Source organism: Tachyglossus aculeatus, chromosome 11, assembly GCF_015852505.1.
Source record: "Tachyglossus aculeatus isolate mTacAcu1 chromosome 11, mTacAcu1.pri, whole genome shotgun sequence".
NCBI lineage: Eukaryota > Metazoa > Chordata > Mammalia > Monotremata > Tachyglossidae > Tachyglossus > Tachyglossus aculeatus.
This window is the reverse complement of record NC_052076.1, coordinates 18,336,835-18,357,665: the sequence shown is the minus strand read 5'-3', so window position 1 is coordinate 18,357,665 and position 20,831 is coordinate 18,336,835. Positions and strand designations below refer to the sequence as shown.

Genomic DNA, 20,831 nt, shown 5'->3' with positions numbered 1-20,831 from the left:
TCTGCGTCATTAGTTTTAGACTGTGAGCCCACTGTTGGGTAGGGACTGTATATGTTGCCAACTTGTACTTCCCAAGCGCTTAGTCCAGTGCTCTGCACACAGTAAGCGCTCAATAAATACGATTGATGATGATTAGTCCGGGTGCTGGGAGGGATCCCTCCAGGCCTGAGGCCCCCCAGCCCTCCCCCCTACGCCCCCGCCCCAGGTCCACCACGCAAAGCTGGGGGGGCTCCATCCTACCATCTTTATTGCAGCGGCTCCGCCCCACGGGGCGAGGCCGGGGTCGCTCGGGACGCCCGACCGGAGGAGACGGTGCCCGGGGCCGCGCGCGGCTGGGCCACTCGACTCCGTTGGGTAGGGACCGTCTCTATACGTTGCCAACTTGTACTTCCCAAGCGCTTAGTACAATGCTCTGCACACTGTAAGCGCTCAATAAATACGATTGATTCCCGATTTTATATAGAAACAATATAAAACTGCGAACTCCAGCCCCCTGGGGAGAGGGCGCTAACCAAGGGGGGTGGGGCGAGCACTCGCAAGCAGCATCTGTGGGTCATGCGAGGGGCGGGGGGTGCTCAGGGAGCCCGCCTATTGCACATTCTGGGGGGCGGGTGGGAGGGGTTGCATAATCTTTGACGGGAGGGGCGTCCTGGCTTTGGCAGAAGCGTGGGAGCGGTGGGAAGGGGCTAAAGTGCTAAACTGAGCCGGTCCGTCAGGCGCTAGGTAAAAAAGGGGATGGGGCGGGGGACCGCAGGTGACCACGCCTGACTGTCCCCGGGCCTGTCCGCCCGGGCAGTGGGTGGAAGACCGCGTGGCCGTGGAGGGGGGCGGTGAGGGGCGGTGCCACCCTCCCCACCATGTCCCCCGCTGGGGCGGGCAGGGGCGGCTGTCCGGCCCCCGAGGAGGGGCTGAGCTGGGGGACGGCCCCCCTGCTGCTAGGTGGAAGGAGCCGGGCAGGGGACAGGGGACAGGGGCTCTGGGCCCTGGCAGTGACACTCAGCTCCTCCCTCCCCTCCCCACCCCTCCCTTCCCCGCCCCGGGACCCTGGGAGGTTCCTGACGCCGGTGGAGGCGGGAGGCCCGGCCCGGCCCGGCCTCCAGCCCTGCCCGCTGCGGGTCACTCGGAGCGCGACTCCTCCAGGATCTGGGGCAGATTTTTGTCCTTGGGCGGCAGGGCCGGGGCCGGGTTTGGAGCCGGGTTTGGGGCCGGGTTTGGGGCCGGGCCCGGGGCCGGGGCCGGGGCCTTGGCTTTGGCCTTGCTGGTGGTGTGATAGTCCTGAGTAGCCTTGGGCTCGTTGGTGTGGTAAGAGCCCTTATAGCGGTGACCGTGCAGGTAGAACAGAGCCAGCGACGCCGCCAGCAGCAACAGCAGGAACGTCAGCAAGACTGGGAGGAGGAGGAGGAGGAGGAGAGAGAGGAGGAGGAGGAAGGTGGCGAGAAGCTCATCAGGGGGTGGCCTGGGGCTCAGGCCAAGACCCCCCTCCCCACGAAGGTCGGGACGGGGAGCCCCGGGGACCGCCGCCGCCGCCCCGCCCCCACCCCAGGGGGATGGCCCTCATCCCTGGGGTCAGGGGTCACGGGTACTCACAGCCCACAGTGACGGCCACCCAGCCGTCGTCATGGTAATACGGGAAGTCTGCAAGAGGCCAGGGCCCTGCTCAGTGCGGCTGCAGGGCGGTGCAGCCCAGCCCCCAGGCCCCTCTCCGCCTATCTTCTCCCAGACCCTCCCCTTCTCCCCCGCTCCTCCACCAGCCTTGGTCCATCCATCCCTCGCTGTTCCAGCCCCCCAGTCCCGGGCCTCCTCTTCTAGGAAGCTTTCCTCATTTCCCCTCCCCACTCCCTTCAACTGGTCAGCGCCATCCGCGATTCCCACTCGTGTTGTCTTCTGGGCGTCTGTCTGTCTGCGGAGGTGGCAACCCTCCGAGGGTCTGTCCAGGACCGCTCAGGCCAGCCAGGGGCAGGGGCAGACTGATGGCAGGGCAGACGGGACCTCCCACCCCTCTTCCTTTCCCCCCATCCCCAACTCCACCCGTCTTCCGGACCCCCAAACGAGTCGTACCCGGGGGCATGAACCAGGGGTCGAGCTCTGGGGGCGCCTCCAGGGCCCCGTGGGGCATGGCCCCGCAGTTGGACTCGACCAGTTCGCCGTGGATGCGCAGGGCCTCGGTAGCCTCTCGGGGGGCGTCGGGTTCAGGCCTGAAGTGAGCCTTCAGCGGGGCCACGTTGTTGAAGCGGACGCCGGACAGGCAGCCCGAGAAGCCGGGGGTGTTGTAGCGCTGGATTTCGGGGTCGATGAAGCCCGTCTCTGAAGGGGGGGGGGAGGGGGTGAAGGACTGGTCCGTCTGCCCCTCCCCTCCCACTGACCCCCCGAGTCCCCCGACCTCCACTGCCCCTCAACCTCTTTACCCATGACACGCCCCAGGTAGAGGGCTTTAGGAGAATCAAGCTGACTGTCCACCAGCAGCGAGAACTTCTGCTCCAGGAGCGAGAAATAGTCGACCTGGGAGAGGTGTGGGAGAGAGGGCCACCTCCGGATCCAGCCTGGACCGACCCCCCCCCCCCAACCCTGTCCGCCCCGCCCCATGGCACTCCCCCCCAGGGCGTCCACCTCGATGAACAGGCTGCGGTAGACGCGGGTGATGTTGACGATGTGGGGCTGCCCGTCGGTGACCGGCCGGGTGGTCAGAGGGTACACGTAGGGGCTCGTGCCCAGCTGGTACCGCAGCTGCAGGGTCCCTGGAGGGCGGGGAGAGGAAGAGGGGGAGAGCTGCTAACGTGTCCTCTCCCCCTGACCCCAAGGTTTCGATCCTCCAGCCCCCGGCGGAGCATCCCAAGGGCACTGGAGGAGTCCGAGGGGGATGGGGGAAGGGCTGAGAAGCTTCCTGTCTGGGGAAGAGTTGCTGATGGGGAGGCTAGTTGGGGAGAGTCCAGCGGCCCTGAAGGCTCTCAGTCAGCGACTCTGGGGTCTGCAGAGAGGCCCAGAAGATGCCCAGTGCAAGGGGATTCAGGGGCCTGGGGTTTGGGGGTAATACGGAGGTGCAGGGGGGTTCAGGGGGTTGGGATTTGGGTACGGAGAGTGCAGTGGGATTCAGGGGTTGGGGTTTGGGCGGGGGGGGGGGTAATCCGGAGGATGAAGGAGGGTTCAGGGAGTTGGGATGGGGGGGCGGGTCCAGAGAGCACAGGGGGGACGCAGAGGGCTGGGGTTTGACGGACGGAGGGTGCAGGGGATTTCAAGAGGATGGGGGTTGGGGGACGGAGGGTGTATGGGCTGGGGTTTGGGGGGTCCAGAGTGCGAAGGGGAATTCAGGGGCTGGGGTTTGGGGGTCCGGAGTGCGAAGGGGAATTCAGGGGCTGGGGTTTGGGGGTCCGGAGGGTGCAGGGGGGAATCCAGGAGGCTGGGATTTGGAGAAGGGTCCGGAGAGCACGGGGGGGACCCAGGGGACTGGGGCTTGCGGAGGTTGCGAGGGAATTCAGGAGGATGGGGGTTGGGGGACGGAGGGTGACTGGGCTGGGGTTGGGGGGTCCGGAGTGCGAAGGGGAATTCGGGGGCTGGGGTTGGGGGGTCCGGAAGGCGCAGGGAGTCTCGGGGGGCCGGGATTTGGGGGGAGGGGATCCGGAGGGAAGGCAGGGGGCGGAGGCCCGACTCACCGTCCTCCTTGATGAGCACGGCCATGTAGTCGCGCACGAAGGAGCTGACGTAGAGCAGCACGGCCGGGGCCGCCTGGGTGCTGAAGCTGAACGCCACCTCCTCGCCCGTGACGTTGTAGACGGTCCCGCGGTAGCCGGGCACGGGGCGGCCGGGGCGCGGGTAGTCGGGGAGCCCGTAGCCGGGCGCGTGGAAGCCGGGGACGTAGCCCGGGGTGTCGTAGCCCGGCACGTAGCCCGGTTGGTAGCCCGGGAGGGGACGGCTCAGCATCCCCGCGAACTGGCGAGCAGCCAGGCGCAGGGCGGCCTGCAGGTTGTAGCGCAGCCACGTGCCCGGCTCGAAGAAAGCGCCGATGTCTGGGGAGGGCGAGGGGCGCGGGGTCCCAGCTGGGGAGGACCCCTCCCCTCCGGCCCGGCCCAGACCCCCCCCCCCCCGAGGCTGGCACCGCGGACCCCCGGACCCCCCGGGCCCCTCCAGCACCCTGCCTTTGGGCCTCCCGCCTGCCCCCGTACCGTGGTTGCAGTAGGGGCCCTCGAAGGCCGTGTGGTTGCAGTCACAGCTGTAGTGGCTGTAGCGCTCGATGCAGCGTCCCCCGTTGGAGCAGGGGAGCCGGGGCCGGGCGCAGTGGCCGCTGCAGTTGGGGGCCGTGCCCAGCGAGGCGTTGGCCCGGGCCTCGAGGTCCAGCGTCAGCCCGTTCACCCGCAGCGCCCGCAGGCAGCCCACAAACGGCCGCCGCTTGTGCTCCGCCGCACCTGGGCGGGACGGGGGTCAGAGCGGGGGGGCGAAGAGCCGGGACGGGGGTCCGGAGAGGACGGGGGGTAGGGGGCATTGGGCAGCGTGGCTTAGCGGAAAGAGCACGGGTTTGGGAGCCGCCTCCGCCACTTAGCTGTGTGACTTTGGGCAAGTCGCTTGGCTTCTCTGTGCCTCAGTTACCTCATCTGGAAAATGGGGATTAAGACTGGGAGCCCCTCGGGGGTCAACCTGATCACCTTGCATCCCCCCCCCCACCAGCACTTAGAACAGTGCTTCGCACATATTCGCGCATGTTAACAAATGCTATTATTATTCATTCATTCATTCAATCGAATTTATGGAGCGCTTACTGTGTGCAGAGCACTGGACTAAGCGCTTGGGAAGTACAAGTCGGCAACATAATTATTATTATTATTGGGGGCACAGGGAGGCGCAGGCGGGAGGGGCGGGGAGCCGGGATGGAGGCCCGGAGTTATTAGGGGGGCCCAGCGAGGTGGATGTGGCGGAGGGAGATTGGGGGCCCAGAGGGGCGAGGGTGGAGGCCTTACTGAGGCCTCCCTTCAAGGCCTTACTGAAAGCTCACCTCCTCCAGGAGGCCTTCCCAGACTGAGCCCCTTCCTTCCTCTCCCCCTCGTCCCCCTCTTCATCGCCCCCACATCTTACCTCCTTCCCTTCCCCGCAGCACCTGTATATGTGTATATATGTTTGTACATATTTATTACTCTATTTTACTTGTACATATCTATTCCATTTATTTTATTTTGTTAGTATGTTTGGTTTTGTTCTCTGTCTCCCCCTTTTAGACTGTGAGCCCACTGTTGGGTAGGGACTGTCTCTATATGTTGCCAACTTGTCCTTCCCAAGCGCTTAGTACAGTGCTCTGCACACAGTAAGCGCTCAATAAATACGATTGATGATAAATACGATTGATGGAGGCCCGGAGAGTTCCTTCACTCAATCTTATTTATTAAGTGTTTGCTGCGTGCAGAGCACTGTGCTAAAATGACGGTATTTGTTAAGCGCTTACTATATACCAAACACTGTTCTAAGCGCTGGTATAGATACGAGGTAATCAGGTTGTCCCACGTGGGGCTCACAATCTTAATCCCCATTTTACAGATGAGGTAACTGAGGCCCAGAGAAGCTAAGTGACTTGCCCCAAGTCACACAGCTGACAAGTGGTAGAGTCGAGATTAAAACCTACGACCTCTGACTCCCAAGCCCGTACTCCTTCCACTAAGCCACGCTGCTTCTGGGAAAGTACAATACAATAAACAGCGATATCCCCTGCCCATAATAATAATAGTAATAATAATGGTATTTGTTAAGCGCTTACTAGGTGCGAAGCACTCTTCTAAGCACTGGGGGAATACAGGGTGATCAGGTTGTCCCACGTGGGGCTCACAATCTTAATCCCCATTTTACAGATGAGGTAACTGAGGCACAGAGAAGCTAAGTGACTTGCCCCAAGTCACACAGCTGACAAGTGGTAGAGTCGAGATTAGAACCCACGACCTCTGCCTCCCAAGCCCGTGCTCCTTCCACTAAGCCACGCTGCTTCTGGGAAAGTACAGTACAATAAACAGCGATATCCCCTGCCCATAATAATAATAATAGTAATAATAATGGTATTTGTTAAGCACTTACTAGGTGCCAAGCACTCTTCTAAGCCCTGGGGGAATACAGGGTGATCAGGTTGTACCACGTGGGGCTCACAATCAATCCCCATTTTACAGATGAGGTAACTGAGGCCCAGAGAAGCTAAGTGACTTGCCCCAAGTCACACAGCTGACAAGTGGTAGATCGAGATTAGAACCCACGACCTCTGACTCCCAAGCCCGTGCTCCTTCCACTAAGCCACGCTGCTTCTGGGAAAGTACAGTACAATAAACAGTGATATCCCCTGCCCATAATAATAATAATAATAATGGTATTTGTTAAGCGCTTACTAGGTGCGAAGCACTCTTCTAAGCACTGGGGGAATACAGGGTGATCAGGTTGTCCCACGTGGGGCTCACAATCTTAATCCCCATTTTACAGATGAGGTAACTGAGGCACAGAGAAGCTAAGTGACTTGCCCCAAGTCACACAGCTGACAAGTGGTAGAGTCGAGATTAGAACCCACGACCTCTGCCTCCCAAGCCCGTGCTCCTTCCACTAAGCCACGCTGCTTCTGGGAAAGTACAGTACAATAAACAGCGATATCCCCTGCCCATAATAATAATAATAATAATAATAATAATAATAATGGTATTTGTTAAGCGCTTACTAGGTGCCAAGCACTCTTCTAAGCACTGGGGGAACACAGGGTGATCAGGTTGTCCCACGTGGGGCTCACAATCTTAATCCCCATTTTACAGATGAGGTCACTGAGGCCCAGAGAAGCTAAGTGACTTGCCCCAAGTCACACAGCTGACAAGTGGTAGAGTCGAGATTAGAACCCACGACCTCTGACTCCCAAGCCCGTGCTCCTTCCACTAAGCCACGCTGCTTCTGGGAAAGTACAGTACAATAAACAGCGATATCCCCTGCCCATAATAATAATAATAATAATGGTATTTGTTAAGTGCTTACTAGGTGCCAAGCACTCTTCTAAGCACTGGGGGAATACAGGTTGTTCCACGTGGGGCTCACAATCAATCCCCATTTTACAGATGAGGCAACTGAGGCCCAGAGAAGCTAAGTGACTTGCCCCAAGTCACACAGCTGACAAGTGGTAGAGTCGAGATTAGAACCCACGACCTCTGACTCCCAAGCCCGTGCTCCTTCCAATAAGCCACGCTGCTTCTGGGAAAGTACAGTACAATAAACAGCGATATCCCCTGCCCATAATAATAATAATAATAATAATGGTATTTGTTAAGCGCTTACTAGGTGCCAAGCACTCTTCTAAGCACTGGGGGAACACAGGGTGATCAGGTTGTCCCACGTGGGGCTCACAATCTTAATCCCCATTTTACAGATGAGGTAACTGAGGCCCAGAGAAGCTAAGTGACTTGCCCCAAGTCACACAGCTGACAAGGGGTAGAGTCGAGATTAGAACCCACGACCTCTGACTCCCAAGCCCGTGCTCCTTCCACTAAGCCACGCTGCTTCTGGGAAAGTACAATACAATAAACAGTGATATCCCCTGCCCATAATAATGATAATAATAATGGTATTTGTTAAGCGCTTACTAGGTGCCAAGCGCTCTTCTAAGCACTGGGGGAATACAGGGTGATCAGGTTGTCCCACGTGGGGCTCACAATCTTAATCCCCATTTTACAGATGAGGTAACTGAGGCACAAAGAAGCTAAGTGACTTGCCCCAAGTCACACAGCTGACAAGTGGTAGAGTCGAGATTAGAACCCACGACCTCTGACTCCTAAACCCGTGCTCCTTCCACTAAGCCACGCTGCTTCTGGGAAAGTACAGTTCAATAAACAACGATATCCCCTGCCCATAATAATGATAATAATAATGGTATTTGTTAAACACTTACTAGGTGCCAAGCACTCTTCTAAGCACTGGGGAAATACAGGGTGATCAGATTGATCCACGGGGCGCTCACAATCTTAATCCCCATTTTACAGATGAGGTAACTGAGGCACAGAGAAGCTAAATGACTCGCCCCAAGTCACACAGCTAAGTGGTAAAGTCGAGATTAGAACCCACGACCTCTGACTCCCAAGCCCGTGCTCCTTCCACTAAACCACGCTGCTTCTGGGAAAGTACAATACAATAAACAGTGATATCCCCTGCCCATAATAATAATAATGGTATTTGTTGAGCGCTTACTAGGTGCAAAGCACTTTTCTAAACCCTGGGGGAATACAGGGTGATCAGGTTGTCCCACGTGGGGCTCACAATCTTAATCCCCATTTTACAGATGAGGTCACTGAGGCCCAGAGAAGCTAAGTGACTTGCCCCAAGTCACACAGCTGACAAGTGGTAGAGTCGAGATTAGAACCCACGACCTCTGACTCCCAAGCCCGTGCTCCTTCCACTAAGCCACGCTGCTTCTGGGAAAGTACAGTACAATAAACAGTGATATCCCCTGCCCATAATAATGATAATAATAATGGTATTTGTTAAGCGCTTACTAGGTGCCAAGCACTCTTCTAAGCACTGGGGGAATACAGGGTGATCAGGTTGTCCCACGTGGGGCTCACAATCTTAATCCCCATTTTACAGATGAGGTAACTGAGGCCCAAGGAAGCTAAGTGACTTGCCCCAAGTCACACAGCTGACAAGGAATCGGGGGGCGTCCGGAGGGAGAGGTTGAGGCCCTGAAGCGGCCGTTGGTGTTGCAGGGAGGGAAGCTAGGGTGGGGTCAGGGCCCATCTGAGCAGCGCCCACCACCCCTTCGGGTCCTCACCGACGTGAAGAGGTCGGTCGTACTCCAGCCACAGGAAAGTCTGCGGGGGCAGCGGCCGGAGCTGCCAGGCCTGATGATCCACCCGCAGCCGCGCCTGCTTCACGTTGATCTCGGCCTGCACTCGGTGCCACTCGTCGTCGTTGAACGGGGCCTGGTCCGCCCGCACCGCCAGACTCTCATCTCCGTTCCCCACGTCGAAAGCAAAGACCACGGTCCGCGAGGCTGGGGGACGGGGGACGGGGGACGGGGAAGGGGGCAGACCACCGGGCTCAGGCTCCGCACTGCCCCGCACGGACCACCCTCAGCCCCACTCCTCCCCGCTCCAGCCCGATCCCCCTCTGCCCATGGCCCCGACCCTAAGCAGCGTGGCTCGATGGAAAGAGCCCGGGCTTGGGACTCAGAGGTCATGGGTTCAAATCCCGGCTCCACCAATTGTCAGCAGTGCCACCTCGGGCAAGTCACTTCACTTCTCTGTGCCTCAGTTACCTCATCTGTAAAATGGGGATTAAGACTGTGAGCCCCACGTGGGACAAACTGATCACCTTGTATCCCCCCCAGCGCTTAGAACAGTGCTTCGCACATAGTAAGCGCTTAACAAATGCCATCATCATTATTATTATTATTATTCCCGGCCTTCCTGCCCTCTGGCCCCCTCCCACTCCCCTCCCCAGCCCCCTGCCCCCGAGGCCCTTTGTCCTCCTGGTCTCCCTGCCCTCCCGTCTCCGAGACTCCCCTGCTGCCCGGCTCCTACTCCGTGGCCTCCTTACTCTTCGACTCTCCCCGTCCCCCCGTCCCCCAGCCCCCCAGCCCCCTAGCCCCCCTAGCCCCTGCCCTCCGGGCCCGCACTGTTGAGCTCCAGCCGCAGGTAGTGACGGCGCCACATGCAGAAAGGCCCGTCCATGTTCTCCAGGAAGACGCCTCCCTCTGCCGAAGTCCTGAAGTAGAAGGAGATGTCCAGGCTGTAGTTGGAGCGGATCGGGGGGAAGAGCAGCACAGCGCCCGTATGGAACGAGATGGTATTCCAGGAGTTCCCTGCGATGTGGAGGGGGGGAGTTGGGAGGTCACCGTCAGGCCACGGGGTTCTCAGAGGGCTCCCGGAAAAGTCACAGGGCTCCCAGAGGAGTCCACGGGAGTCCTGGGTGACCACCGAGGCGCGGGGACAAGACGTGGGAGGAGACTGAGGGGTCTCGAGGGGCCGGAGGAATTGATAAGGCTCGGAATCAGGGATCCCGGAGGACAGGGATCCCCCCCTCCTACCTCACCTCCCTTCTCTCCTTCTGCAGCCCGGCCCGCACCCTCCGCTCCTCTGCGGCTGGTCTCCTCGCCGTGCCTCGTTCTCGTCTGTCCCACCGTCGACCCCCGGCCCACATCATCCCCCGGGCCTGGTGTGCCCTCCCTCCCAGCATCCGCCAGGCTGGCTCTCTTCCTCCCTTCAGGGCCCTACTGGGAGCTCACCTCCTCCGGGAGGCCTTCCCAGACTGAGCCCCCTCCTTCCTCTCCCCCTCGTTCCCCCTCCATCTCCCCCGTCTTGCCTCCTTCCCTTCCCCACAGCATCTGCATGTATGTATATGCGTTTGTACATATTTATTACTCTATTTATTTACTTGTACATGTCTATTCTATTTATTTTATTTTGTTAATACATTTGGTTTCGTTCTCTGTCTCCCCCTTCTAGACTGTGAGCCCACTGTTGGGTAGGGACTGTCTCTATATGTTGCCAACTTGGACTTCCCAAGCGCTTAGTCCAGTGCTCTGCACACAGTAAGCGCTCAATAAATATGATTGATTGATTGATTGACAGCGAGGCGGGGTCCAGGAGGGGCGACACTCACTGTCACCGTAGCAACGCAGGGGCCGAAGGAAAAACTGCGCCTCAGAGCTGGTGCGGTTGGTGTCTCCCACGACCACCTGGATGACGGGGAGGTGGTCCAGGAAAGTCAGCAGCCCCCTGTCCGTCCTCCTGTGGCCGGTCAGGGAGCAGGGGGTCAGGCGTCCGGCCGTGCCCCCGGACCCCGCTCTCCCCGTCCCCGAATCTCCCCGCCCCGGCCTCACCACAGGGGCTGGTCGGCGTCGCAGTTGCAGTACATCCCGGGGTCCACGCAACTGTGGTCCAGCCCGCAGGCACAGCGCCGGATGCCCGGGCGCGAGCCGCCCCAGTAGAAATGCTGTTCCTCATCCCGGCCCACCCAGTAGCTGAAGGGGTAGCCACCTGAGGGCGAACGGGGGCTCACACCGGGCCACGGGGGCATCTCCCCCACAGGGCAGCCTCACCCACGCGGACGCCCCCACGCCCGGCCCGCCCCGCCCTCGGCTGAGCCCACCGCCTCCTCCTCACTGACCGGCCGTGTTGAGCAGGCGGGAATAGTAGCAGGAAAACTCAATCCACTGCTCGCAGTACTGGGAGCTGTTGGCTAAGGCGATAACCTCGTACCAGGACGCGTTCCAGTACTGGACGGAAGCCAGGAACGGCCGATCGATGCTCGAGCCGGTCACCCGCGTGGTCCACTGCCGGTCGTGGCGCACCACGGTCCAGGCGCGGCTCTCTGGGGGGCCAGGAGGAGAGGGGGTCGCCACTCCGGACCCCTCCGGACCCGCCCCCTCCTCCAGCTCTGGAGACCGCGGCCCTGCGGGGCGGCACCGGCCCGCAAACCCAGTAGAGGAAGAAAATCGAGCGTTTAAGCAGAACGCAACTCTCGAGGGAGATTGTGCCCCCACCCCCCCGGAATAATAATAATAATAATAATAATAATAATAATAACGTTGGTATTCATTAAGCGCTTACTATGTGCAAAGCACTGTTCTAAGCGCTGGGGTAGATACAAGGTAATCAGGTTGTCCCATGAGGGGCTCACAGTCTTCATCCCCATTTTACGGAATCCCCCGTGAGGCTACATGGCAGCTGGGCTTCCAAAGCGAGGGGAGGGGCGGGAGGACAAGACTGAATCTCTGGGCGAGGGACGTCCCCCGGACCCGCCCCCACCCCAGCCCCACCCCCAGCCCTTCCTGCCTGCTCTTTGGTCGCCGGCAACCGCAGCCTCGCCTCTCTCATTTCACTCGGTCCGGACTCTGGGCTGCGGGCCCGGCGACTCCTTCAGCCCTCCCCCATCCCAACCCAAAAAGCCTGTTCCCTTGCCACTCCGACCATTGCCATCTCCCCCATCCCAACCCCAAAAGCCTGTTCCCTCGCCACACCGACCATAGCCATCCTCCCCCCACCCCCAGATCTCTTTTGCCGAGTGGCGCGGGCGGGGGCGAGGGCGCGGCTGAGCCTGCCGGTGACAGTCAACGTAGACAGTCAGTCAGCAAATCCTGCCTGTTCTTCCTTCACATCGCAGAATCCGCCCTTTCCTCTCCATCCAAACTGCTACCACACTGATCTCTCCCGCCTCGACTACTGCATCAACCTCCTCGCTGAACTCCCTGTCTCTCCCCACTCCAGCCTATACTTCAGTCGCCTTCCCGGATCATTTTTTCTACCAAAAATCCCCCCAAACCATTCAGTCCATGTCTCCCCACGCCTCGGGAACCTGCGGTGGTGGCTCATCCACCTCCGCATCAAACCGAAACTCCTTGCCTTCGGCTTTAAGACACTTAATCGGATCTCCCCCTTCCTACCTCTCTAACCTCGCTAATCTACAACCCAGCTTGCACACTTCATTCTTCTAACGTCAGCCTACTCACCGTACCTCGATCTGGTCTCTCTCTAAGCCGACCCCTCGCCCACATCCTCTCTCTAGCCTGGAACTCCCTTCCCCTTCAGATTGTTCAAACTGCCTCTCTCCCCACCGTCAAAGCCCAGCTAAAAATCACAGGAGGCCTTCCCGGACTAAACCTCTCATCTCGCCACCCTCTTCGCCCTCTCCCCTGCACTTGGGTCTAAATTCACGTCTTCTGGACTGTCAGCTCGTTGTTGAGTAGGGACTGTCTCTGTTGCCGAATTATACTTCCCAAATGCTTAGTACAGTGCTCTGCACACGGTAAGCACTAAATAAATACGATCGAACGAGTGCCTTTATACGCTGTTGCTTCCCCTCCCATATATATATATATATATATATATATATATATATATATATATATATATAAAATCGTCTCTTTTCTGGGCTATTATTGTAAGCTCTTTGCGTGCCTAGCAAACCTCCCAAGTGTTCTAAACACAGTGAGCGCTTAACTGATCGATTGATTGGAGTGGGTTTTTTTTCTTCTTCTTTTCAACACCGGATTGAGCCTCCCTCTCTCCCCGAGCCAGGCTCCTGCCCTCCACCCCGACCCCACCCCCTCACCTCGGATATCGCAGTAAACGGTGAAAGGCTTGAGGGGACCGCTGCCGTCAGGGTCGATGGTGAAATTCCCCGAGGTCTTTCCGCTCAGGCGATAGGCCTCGCAGGACTCCTTGTACAGGGCTGCAGCGAGGAGGGAGCAGGTCACGGGGGGTGGGGGGGTTGGGGGAGACCTGCAGCCCCTTCCCATGCGGGGCAACCCGGGAGGCATTCGTTCATTCATTCATTCATTCATTCAATCGTATTTATTGAGCGCTTACTGTGTGCAGAGCACCGTACAACGCGCTTGGGAAGTCCAAGTTGGGCAACATATAGAGACAGTCCCTACCCAACAACGGGCTCACAGTCTAGAAGGGGCCTATGACCTCGCTCCCCCTCCCGCTTCCAAGAGAAGCAGCATGGCTCAGTGGAAAGAGGGTGGGCTTGGGAGTCAGAGGTCATGGGTCCGAATCCCGGCTCTGCCACTTAGCTGTGTGGCCTTGGGCAAGCCACGTAACTTCTCTGTGCCTCAGTTCCCTCATCTGTAAAATGGGGATGAAGATTGTGAGCCCCACGAGGGACAGGCTGATCACCTTGTATCCCCCAGCGCTCAGAACAGTGCTTCGCACATAGTAAGCGCTTAACAAATACCATCATTATTATTATTATTATTACCCCAAACCCAGCCGGGAATCAGCTGGCCCTCATGCTTGCCTTCCCGTGGGCCCCCCTCGACCCTCCACTTCCCGGGCTCCCCCAGCTTCCTTCCCACCCCGTCAATCAATCAATCAATCAATCGTATTTATTGAGCGCTTACTGTGTGCAGAGCACTGTACTAAGCGCTTGGGAAGTACAAGTTGGCAACATATAGAGACAGTCCCTACCCAACAGTGGGCTCACAGTCTAAAAGTCGCTCTCCCTCCCCTTCTCCCCTGCCCCCAAACCGGATCCTCGGCCCTCACGTTGGTGACAGGTCTCTCCCTTGTATCCCGTCAGGTTGCAGATGCAGTAAAAGTCGTCCCATGTCTGCAGGCAGCGGCCCCCGTGCTCACACAGATTGGGGGTGCACCTGGATGGGGGGGAGGCATTAGGGGACGGCCCAGCCTCTCCCTGCCCGGGAAACTGAGGAGGTGCCCCGGGAGACGGGGTGGGGAGGGGGAACCGGTGGGCGGGGTGAGGAGGGAGTGGTACCTGTCGGTGATGCCGCAGGTGTCGAACAGGATTTCGGAGTAGCGGCCGAGGCGGCGCATCTCCACCAGGGTCAGGTTGACCAGCTGGCCGTCCACCATGAACAGCTCCATGCAGCCGTGGAAAGCCGTCTGGTTGGACACACACCCCGACTGGCCCGCCGGCTTGGGGCAGCCTGGGGGGGCCGGTCGTGAGGCCCCGAGGCCCACGAGGCCACCGGGAAGCGGGTGGGGGAGGAGACGGGAAGCCGGGAGGCGGAGGCCACAGGGAAGTCCGTCTCGGCTATGGGGAACACTCTATCGGCCGCCCCCTACTCCACCCCCAGGGCCGTCGGGCCTGGACTCTTTTAGACTGTGAACCCACTGTTGGGTAGGGACTGTCTCTATATGTTGCCAAATTGTACTTCCCAAGCGCTTAGTACAGTGCTCTGCACACAGTAAGCGCTCAATAAATACGATTGATGATGATGATGATGATGACCTCCCAACAGCCCTGAGTGCTTCAGACCCTGGAAGCGCTGTCCACCTGCCCTCTGTCTCTCACCCGCGATGTCTGCCATCCCACCCACACCCTGCCCCGCCGCCCCCAGGGTGACCCTCAGCCCCGGGCGGGGGTGGTCTTGCCAGGGACGGGGTGACGAGCCAGGAGAGAGGCTGCCTGGAGAGGCGGGGGGATGGCTACGGGGACGCTGATCCCCACCACTGACCCCCGAAGAAGTAGGATGTCCCCGTGCGGAACAGTAGCGGGTGCGAGACGCGGAACTCGGCGCCGTCGGCGTCGTCGATGGTAATGACGGCCGTGTTCTCCCGCGCCGCGAAGGACACCAGGTGCCAGAAACCGTCGTTCAGCCGGTACCCTAAGGACAACGACAGTGACAGGGAGAATTTCAGCGGTCATTCGGAGGTTATCCTGGGCCAAGCCCGGGCCCACAGGCTGCCCTAGAAACGGGGGATGTCCGTCTCCCCCACCTCTAAACTCTAGGGCAGAGATCGTCTCTCTTGACTGCTGTATTGTACTCTCCAAGCGCTTAGTACGGTGTTCTGCCCGCAGTAAGCGCTCAGTAAATACGATTGAATGAATGAATGAATGCATATAATCAGACCGGACAGAGTCTCTGTAGCTCTTCAAGACTGTGAGCCCGTCTCTATATGTTGCCAACTTGTACTTCCCAAGCGCTTCCTACAGTGCTCTGCACACAGTAAGCGCTCAATAAATACAATTGAACGAATGAATGCATGGAGTTTCGCAGGCTAAGTGGGGGAGGGAGAGCAGGTATTGAATCTCCCTTTACAGAGATGAGGAACCTGCCGAGCCACAGAAAAGTTAGCCCATTTACCCGAAGTCACAAGGCAGGCAGAGGATAATGAGAAAGAGGGGTTACAGCAGGGGGCGGGTGGTTGGGGCCAAGGATGCTGAGGAAGAGAGGTGACAGTTAGACCTGGCATAGCATGACCGAGTGAGAAGCAGCAAGTTGTGGATAAAGCCTGGGCCTAAGAGTCAGAAGGTGATGGGTTCTAATCCCGCCTTTGCCACTCGTCTGCCGTGTGACCTTGGGCAAGTCACTTGACTCCTCTGAGCCTCAGTTACATCATCTGTAAAATGGGGATTAAGACTGTGAACCCCATGTGGGACAGGAACTGTGTCCAACCTGATTACATTGCATCCACCCCAGCGCATGGAACAGTGCTTGACACATAGTAAGCACTTAGCAAATGTCATTATCATTATTATTACTATTGAAGTGCAGCATAGCCTAGTGGATAGAGCACAGGCCAGGATGTCAGGAGGACAAGGGTGCTAATCCCTGCCCTGGCACTTGTCTGCTGTGTGACCTTGGGCAAGTCACTTCACCTCTCCGTGCCTCAGTTACCTCATCTGTACAAGGGGAATGAAGACAGTGTGTCCTCAGCTGTTCAATCTGATTTGTTTGTATCCACCCCAGAGCTTAGTACGGTGCCTAGCACATAGTAAGCACTTAACAAATACCACTGTTATTATTCTTATCATTTGTTCAGTCGAATTTGTTGAGCGCTTACTGTGTGCAGAGCACTGTACTGAGCGCTTGGGCGAGTACAATCTACAATCATTATCCTTCGCCCTTCCCCATTGGGCGCGCACCTGCGGCGAATTCGAGCTTGCGGCGGCCGGTCTGCTGGATGGACACGTTGACCTGGCCCTCGCTGAGCATCAGCTCCAAGGAGCCGAGCCCGTCGGAGAAGCGCGAGAAGAGCAGCAGGCCCGACCAGTCCCAAGAGCGAAAACGGAAGGAGACGGCCAGGCGGTCGCGCCGCGGGAAGCCGGGCACCTGCAGGAAATTGTGCGCCCCGCCGAAGGACACCGGGTGGGGCACCGGGTCCAGGCAGCGCGTCAGCACCTTGCCCTGGGAGAGGACGGGAGGGGAGCGGAGGGGAGGGGAGGGTCAGCCTCCGATGGCCCGAGAGGAGGACCCCACCCACCGGACCACCTGAGGCAGATGTCGCGGTGCCCGGACCATGGCGGGATTGGAATCGATGCCTTCGCCATGGCAACCGCCTCCATCCTCTCCCCACCCCCCCGCCCTCCCCGCCACTGGCCTCATAGCGGATCAGCGGGTGCCGGCGCACGGCCAGGTCGGCGATGTTGGCTCGGTTGAAGATCAGGTTCTCCAAGCAGCCTCGGAAATTCTGTCGGTAGGCCACGGTCCTTCGGGCCGAGCTCAGCAGCCCTCCGACAAACATCTGGTGGGGACGGGGGGCTCAGGTTCAGACTCCGCCCCTCGGGTCCCTCGTCCCCCTCTCCCCCTGGGGTGGACTGTGTCTTTTAGACTGTGTCTTTTAGACTGTGAGCCCACTGTTGGGTAGGGACTGTCTCTATATGTTGCCAACTTGTACTTCCCAAGCGCTTAGTACAGTGCTCTGCACACAGTAAGCGCTCAATAAACACGATTGATGATAATGATGATGATGGAGACTAGGCTCTATCTCAGTCTGGGGTTCCCAATGTGTGTGTGTGGGGGAGCTCTCTGTTCCCGTCCCGGGGCTCCAGGGGAGAGGGGCTCTACCCGGGTTCGGGGAGGAGGGGGAGGAAGAGGAGGAGGAGAAGGAGGAAGAGGAGGAGGTTGAAGAGGAGCAGGAGGAAGAGGAAGAAGTTGAGGAGAGGGGGAAGGAGGAGGAGGAGAGGACTACATCCAGGCCCGGACCCTGGGCCGAGGCGGGCGGTCACCTCAGTGTCCAGGTCCAGTTTTTCGAAGTCTCCATTGAGCCAGAAGTACCACGGCTCCCCATCCAGGGTCAGGTTGATGTCGCGTCCGAAGCGGTCCAGGCGCACGTGGTGCCAGTGTTGGTCGTCTAGCAGGCTGCCCACCGTGACCGACGTGTGGCCGGGCTTAGCGTGGTGTGGGCTGTTGCCTGGAGGGGGGCGGGGAGGGAGCGGTCAGCTCGGCCCAGGCCCCCAGGCCCCATAGATTTCCCCCCACCCCCACCCCCGGGCTCCGGTCCCCCCCCACCCCCGGCTTCCCCGGGGTTTCTCACCCTCCCCGAGGCTCATGTGCAAATGCAGCTGGGCGTTGTGCAACTCCATGGTCACGTAGTCGCCCTGCGCCCCGTCGCTGTGCAGCAGCAGCGCCTCCCGCTCGGCCGTCTTGAAGCTGAAGGCGATCACGTCCCACAGGGTCCGGCTGGTCTGGCGCGGGAACCGGTACGAGATGGCGTCGTCTCCGTCAAAGTACAGGATGTCGGGCTCTGGGGGGCGGGAGGGGCGTTCAGGGGAGCCCCCCTTACACACTGGATCCAGAGGCCTCAGAGGCCTTGTCCCCCTCTCGGCGGTGCCCTCTGCTCTGCCCCGCGGTGCCACCCCCGGTTCCTTCGGCCCCTGGCTCTGCCCCCTGCTCTCCCCTCCGGTGCCCTCGGACTCTGGTCCTTCCCCCACCCTCCGCCGTTCCCCCGGTCTCCACCCCGGCCCCCGCCTCCCGGTTCCCGGCTCGACCCTCACTGTAGGTGCAGCCGTAGAGGCCAAGCCGGAGTCCGATCTTCCCCTTCGGATTCCAGGCCACGGGAACGATCCGGAAATACCTCGCAGTGACCGGATAGTGCAGGTCGTGGCGGACCACGGCCGACTCGTTCACGTTCCCGAAGAACGTCTGCGGGCGAGGGGCACGGCGTGAAACTCCCAAACAACTTCAAGCCTACCACCCTGTCCCCGGACTGGCCCTGCCACTGGCCTCTGGACCCGCCCCCATCCTGACCCCTGAAACTACCTCCCTGCACTGACCTCAACCGGCAACGACCCCTGGAAGTTCCTCCAACACCGACCTCGGCGCTGACCCCTGGAACCAGCTACCTGCTAGGAAGCGGCACGGCCTAGCGGAAAAAGTCTGGGCCTGGAGGTTCGAGCACCTGCTCGCTTTGTGACCCTGGGGTGCCTCAGTTTTCTCAGCTATAAAATGGGGATTCGATCCCTGTTCTCCCTCCTACTTAGAGACCCCGAGCCCTGTGTAGGACTCTGTCCTACTTGATTAACTTGTATTGAGCCAAGCACTTAGAACAATGCTTAACACTTAGCACTTACTAAATACCGATCTACCTCCAGCACTGACCCCGAGACTGACCACCTGGAGCTGTCCCCCAGCCCTGACCCTGGCACCGACCCCCGGAACTGTTCTCCAGCTCTGACCCTGGCACTGACTCCAGCCCTGACCCTTGAAACCACCTTCAGCGTTGACCTCGACAGTGGCCCCTGGCACTACCCCCCTGCACTGACCCTGGCCCTGGTCCCTGGAAGTACCTCTGGCCCTGAGCCCGGCACTGACCACCGGACCTCCTCCTCCCTCCCGCCCCCGGCCCCCGGCCCCGTTTCCGTACCGCATTGTGCCCACGCTGGTAGAACGGTGTCCAGTTGTCAATGCGGTCTCCGTAGAGCAGCATGTAGCGTGTGACCCAGTCCCAGGAGTTGAAGGCTCCCTGAGTGGCCACGGCGCGAACCTTGTGCTTCTTCATCAGATCGATCTGCAGCCAGGGGTGCCGGTCCGTGGGGTGCGGGGACCAGCCGCTCGTGCCTAGGGGCAGGGCCAAGGCCGGGGCCACCGGGCCCGCCTGGTCAGGGGGAACCCCCTAAGAGCTTCTACTCCCACCCGGGTCACCCAACTGGGAAAACTCCGACCGGGAAAGGTCCACCAGTCGTCGTGTGCCCTCGGCTCCCCCCACCCACCCCGCCCCCGGCACACAGATACACACACACACACACACACACACACACACACACACACACACACACACACACACACACACACACAAACTCAGACTCCATCCCCACGCGGCCCCGCGGCCCTCACCATGGAGGCGGGCGAAGCGGGGTGCCGTGAAGAAGCCGTAGTAGGAGGAGGCGCCCAGGGAGCGATAGTACAGTGCTCCCACCAGCTCGTTATTGCAGGAGCCTGGGCCGGGCGGGGGGCGACAAGGAGGGTCAAGGAAACGAGCAGCCTGGGTCCCATCCTCGCCCCCCACCCCCCATAGGCCCGGGCCGGCCTGTCCAGGGTGACCTCGCCCGGGGGCGGCTGCGGCGGGACCAAAGGGGAGGGGGCGTGTGTGTGGGGGGGAGCCTGGCGGGGCCCCCCGGGACACGAGCCCCGGCCTTAGCCGCCCCCCACCCCCACCCCCTTCTCCGGGCGGCCGCGGAGGGACCCCCGGGCCGAGGAGGGCGCTGGCCCCGGTGCTGCAATGCGGAGGGGCGAGGGGCGGGGGCGGGAGGCAGGCGGAGGCGGGGAGAGGCACCGGCCCCCGGGCGAAGCCCCCTCCCCGCTGCCGCAGTGCAGAGCCCGGCCCCCGGAGCCCCCGGCCCCTGCCCACCCCGGGCCCGGGCCCGGACTCACGCCATCCCAGGGTTCCGCTGACGACCGCGGACAGGATGCACAGGAACGCGCCGCCCATGATGCTCCGGCTCCGGCCCCGGCCCCCTGCTCTCCCCCTCGGTCCCTCCCGGTCCCCTCTCCCTCTCCCCGCCTCTCTCCTCCCCGCACCCCCGGCCCGCTCCGCCCCGGCCCGCCCCGCCCCGCGCCAGCCCCCCGCCGCAAGAACCAATTCCCGGCCCTCGCGCGCGCGCCACGGACACGAGGAGGAGGAGGAGGAGGAGGAGGAGGAGGAGGAGAGGAGGAGGAGGAGCAGGGGGGCGGGGGGAGAGGGGAGAGGATGGGAGGGAGGGAGGGAGAGAGGGAGAAAGGAGGGAGAAGGGAGAGAGGAGGGAGAGAGGAGGGAGGGAGGAAGGAGAAGAGAGAGAGGGAGGGAGGGAGGGAGGAAGGAGAAGGGAGAGAGGGAGGGAGGGAGGAAGGAGGGAGAAGGGAGAGAGGAGGGAGAGAGGGAGGAAGGAGGGAGAGAGAAGGGAGAAGGGAGAGGGGAAGGAGGGAGAGAGGGAGGAAGGAGAAGAGAGAGAGGGAGGGAGGGAGGGAGGGAGGAGAAGGGAGAGAGGGAGGGAGGGAGGAAGGAGGGAGAAGGGAGAGAGGAGGGAGAGAGGGAGGAAGGAGGGAGAGAGAAGGGAGAAGGGAGAGGGGAAGGAGGGAGAGAGGGAGGAAGGAGAAGAGAGAGAGGGAGGCAGGGAGGGAGGGAGGAAGGAGAAGGGAGAGAGGGAGGGAGGGAGGGAGGGAGGAAGGAGGGAGAAGG

At 60.3% G+C, this 20,831-nt stretch overlaps 1 protein-coding gene across 1 annotated transcript; it reads right to left on the bottom strand.

Annotated features, from left to right (window-relative positions):
- Positions 1 to 1,020: 1,020 nt before the first annotated feature.
- CNTNAP1 (contactin associated protein 1) lies at positions 1,021 to 20,105 on the bottom strand. Its single transcript, XM_038754442.1, has 24 exons — positions 20,048 to 20,105; positions 19,511 to 19,612; positions 19,041 to 19,234; positions 18,172 to 18,319; positions 17,712 to 17,921; positions 17,404 to 17,588; positions 16,776 to 16,919; positions 16,321 to 16,582; positions 14,909 to 15,058; positions 14,206 to 14,377; positions 13,977 to 14,083; positions 13,039 to 13,158; positions 11,095 to 11,298; positions 10,808 to 10,964; positions 10,588 to 10,715; positions 9,602 to 9,787; positions 8,756 to 8,977; positions 4,158 to 4,397; positions 3,648 to 4,001; positions 2,608 to 2,735; positions 2,406 to 2,499; positions 2,059 to 2,304; positions 1,588 to 1,635; positions 1,021 to 1,385 (listed from the first exon to the last, which is right to left on the bottom strand). The coding sequence occupies exons 1-24, from the start codon at positions 20,103 to 20,105 to the stop codon at positions 1,117 to 1,119; spliced, it is 4,128 nt and encodes a 1,375-aa protein (XP_038610370.1). The 3' UTR covers positions 1,021 to 1,116.
- Between the last annotated feature and the right edge of the window lie 726 nt (positions 20,106 to 20,831).